Source organism: Lathyrus oleraceus, chromosome 5 (assembly GCF_024323335.1).
Source record: "Lathyrus oleraceus cultivar Zhongwan6 chromosome 5, CAAS_Psat_ZW6_1.0, whole genome shotgun sequence".
In the NCBI taxonomy this organism is placed as follows: Eukaryota; Viridiplantae; Streptophyta; class Magnoliopsida; order Fabales; family Fabaceae; genus Lathyrus; species Lathyrus oleraceus.
Genome location: NC_066583.1, coordinates 38,757,042 through 38,759,729, shown reverse-complemented (window position 1 = coordinate 38,759,729; position 2,688 = coordinate 38,757,042). Strand labels below are relative to the sequence as shown.

Here is a 2,688-nt window from a genome sequence, read left to right as displayed (position 1 = left end):
TAGACAGCGCTTTTTACAAAAGCGCTGTCTAAGGTATACGAAAATTTTTGAAGCTTTTGTTTTAAACCACATTTTTTCCAGGTTTATAAACCAGAATTTCTACCTGTTTTCAACCAGATTTTGACAGACAATTATCACATTTTATATATGTCAAATACATAATTTGGAAATCCTGAAATATAGATAAATTGGATAATATGATGACAATAGCGATTAAGTGAAGGAAAATGATTCAAGAATTGGCAAACTAATCTTAAAGTTCAGAATGAAAATGAATGAAAGCAGCAACATCATGATTGCAATAGTATTAAATTTATTTTCTAGGTAGTATGAGACCAGCTAATAGAAGGAAATAAAAATGTTTACTATTTCTACAGTTTCAGCATACATTACTTTTAAGGCAGGCACGGACATAGCCTTTCTGGTGAGGACACTTTTTGTGAAACACGGAATGGTAAAGAATAACTGTGTCAAGGAAAACCAAATTAGTTACTTCCATTCAGAATAAGAGTGTATTTACAAATGCATTGTTCTACAATTTGTTGCTACCATAGGTTCCATCATCTTCTCTCCTCCAATAACGCCGCAGCAACAGATCTCTTCGTTTCATTCCCCTGTAAAAAAATATGATATGAAACTAATAAAATTATTACCAGAAAAATACCAGTAGGTACTACCTCAAAACACTAGGTGGTACATGATAAGCATTAAAGGATTGGGTCTTACCAAGGCAACCAATCACTATATAGCTGCTTGTGAATAATGTCGGTGTGACCATCTAGGTGCTCAACTACACTCCCCTTGGAAAAACAGAAATCCCATCTGCAAACCAAGAGTTTGTAACAAGGCAAAAAACACTTGAAAACCATGGTTTATAGAATTTCAGCATGATTGTTCTGCTTACCTATCCATTGCTATAACATAACCTATATATGACTAAACTTTCTCTTTGCAGTTAATTGAAATGTTAAATGTAAAAGTATACAGACCAGATTCCTACACACTATTATTTCAAACAAAGCACTCATGTTTACCTTGGTTTATGGGCAAGATTGTTGACCATAAAGTAAAAGATCATTTATCAATGTCCAGTTAAAAGTTCCACAGGATCTTGATGTTGGTTTTGGTTGATGGTAGACTTGTTAATATAATCCAGAGCTTTTTTATTAGACATATCATTCGGCAGATTTTGGGGGGACTAAACTGAGAAGGGAACTTGGGTGATGTTCGATTATGCTGTCCTTTTATTTTATGCAAATGATGATGGGCTAATGGTGTTCTTAGATGGAATGCAAGGACACCGTTTGCCAATGGCTTTCCAAGATAGAGCATAAGAAGACTGTAAGGTTTATTCGGATTATTTTCATTTCTTCAGAGCTTTGGTTTAGTTTGTTTTGCTCTTACACTTCCAACAATCTCTTGTACAGGAATATAATCATTTACCCATAAAAAAATAATATAGTAAAATTGCATAGATATAATATACGGTGACATTGTAACTCTGACCATCTCAAGGGGTTATAAGATGGATGGGTTGGTTTCAGGGAATGGACAAAAGCATTGGACTTGGAGTGAAAAGGAGGGCAGAGGTTCAACTTCCGTACTAACATTTGCTGTTAGAAAAAGTTACAATATGCAAAGCCAACTCCCCCCGTAACATAACACACTAAAAGCCCGCGTCAATAATAAAAGAAATGAAATTATCCCAAGACATAAAATAACATTTGCTTGTTAATCTAGCAGTGCCATTGAGCAAGACTACATCCAGTTAATGGACTTACTCGGATCTTGAAGGACCAAGTGCCATAAGAGTCTGGAAAATGGCTTCTGAAGTTCCATCTACCACACCAACAGCCATTATTACGGGATGATCATCTCGTTTCTGGAGATTGGACAGGGTATTCAAGAATTAGTCGTTTCCATTTTAAATTAAATATAAACAACCTTTTACTGAAAAGAAACTTTGCCAACCTTCCCACCAGAATCCCTATCTTTTGCTTCCTTGAATAGTCGTAAACCTTCGTTACACCCATAAAAACATTAGTGCAAGTGTTAGCTAGGTTTTGATCATGTGAACTTACAAAAACTATTTTTGAATAAAAAAACAGCAATTGCGAAATAATTCAAACAGTTCCACCACAAGCTAAAAAAAAGCCTTAGATCATGCATAAACTATATAAACATATATACCTTCAAAGACGCTTCATGAAAGCATTGAATCCATCTCGCTGCTTCTTCAGGACGGCTCGCTCCTAACTACAACACTCATGTTTTGTAATTCCAAATTGAAACATAATTTCAAATTAACAACAACCTATATTTCAATGTAAACCTAATACTCTAATAGTCACCTCACCTTTAATCGATCATTATGATTCGAAGTGTTATATAGTGTGAAAATGAAAAACACCTAAAAAATTCACGCAGATAAACAAACATTAAGCCTGCAACCATTTGAACACAAAAACCAATAATAATTATTATAAAAAACAAAAATGAAAAAATGAAAGATTAAAGTAAGCATATACTTTTCTATTAATACTCTCCCTTCCATTATCCATTACACGAATACACGAATCCACAATAGCACTTCTAACAGGATCCTGAAAAAGAAAGTTTCCGTTTCCGTTTCCGTTTCAGTTTCAGTTTCAGTTTCACAGAATCTAATCTAACAAACTCAATACAGTA

General features: G+C 34.2%; 1 protein-coding gene across 1 annotated transcript; it reads right to left on the bottom strand.

Moving 5' to 3' along the window:
- Nucleotides 1–364: 364 nt before the first annotated feature.
- On the bottom strand, nt 365–1,868 carry LOC127079461 (protein ENHANCED DISEASE RESISTANCE 2-like). Its single transcript, XM_051019843.1, has 4 exons — nt 1,782–1,868; nt 727–822; nt 550–614; nt 365–465 (listed from the first exon to the last, which is right to left on the bottom strand). The coding sequence occupies exons 1-4, from the start codon at nt 1,856–1,858 to the stop codon at nt 380–382; spliced, it is 324 nt and encodes a 107-aa protein (XP_050875800.1). The 5' UTR covers nt 1,859–1,868; the 3' UTR covers nt 365–379.
- Between the last annotated feature and the right edge of the window lie 820 nt (nt 1,869–2,688).

What these genes read in the sequence shown, in the direction of transcription:
- LOC127079461 (XM_051019843.1), bottom strand. Translation starts at nt 1,858, where the DNA reads ATGGCTGTTGGTGTGGTAGATGGAACTTCAGAAGCCATTTTCCAGACT. An exon ending in CTTGGTCCTTCAAGATCCGA is followed by an intron (nt 823 to 1,781) that starts GTAAGTCCATTA and finishes CTTGGTTTGCAG; the next exon opens with ATGGGATTTCTGTTTTTCCA. An exon ending in AGAAGATGATGGAACCTATG is followed by an intron (nt 466 to 549) that starts GTAGCAACAAAT and finishes TCCTTGACACAG; the next exon opens with TTATTCTTTACCATTCCGTG.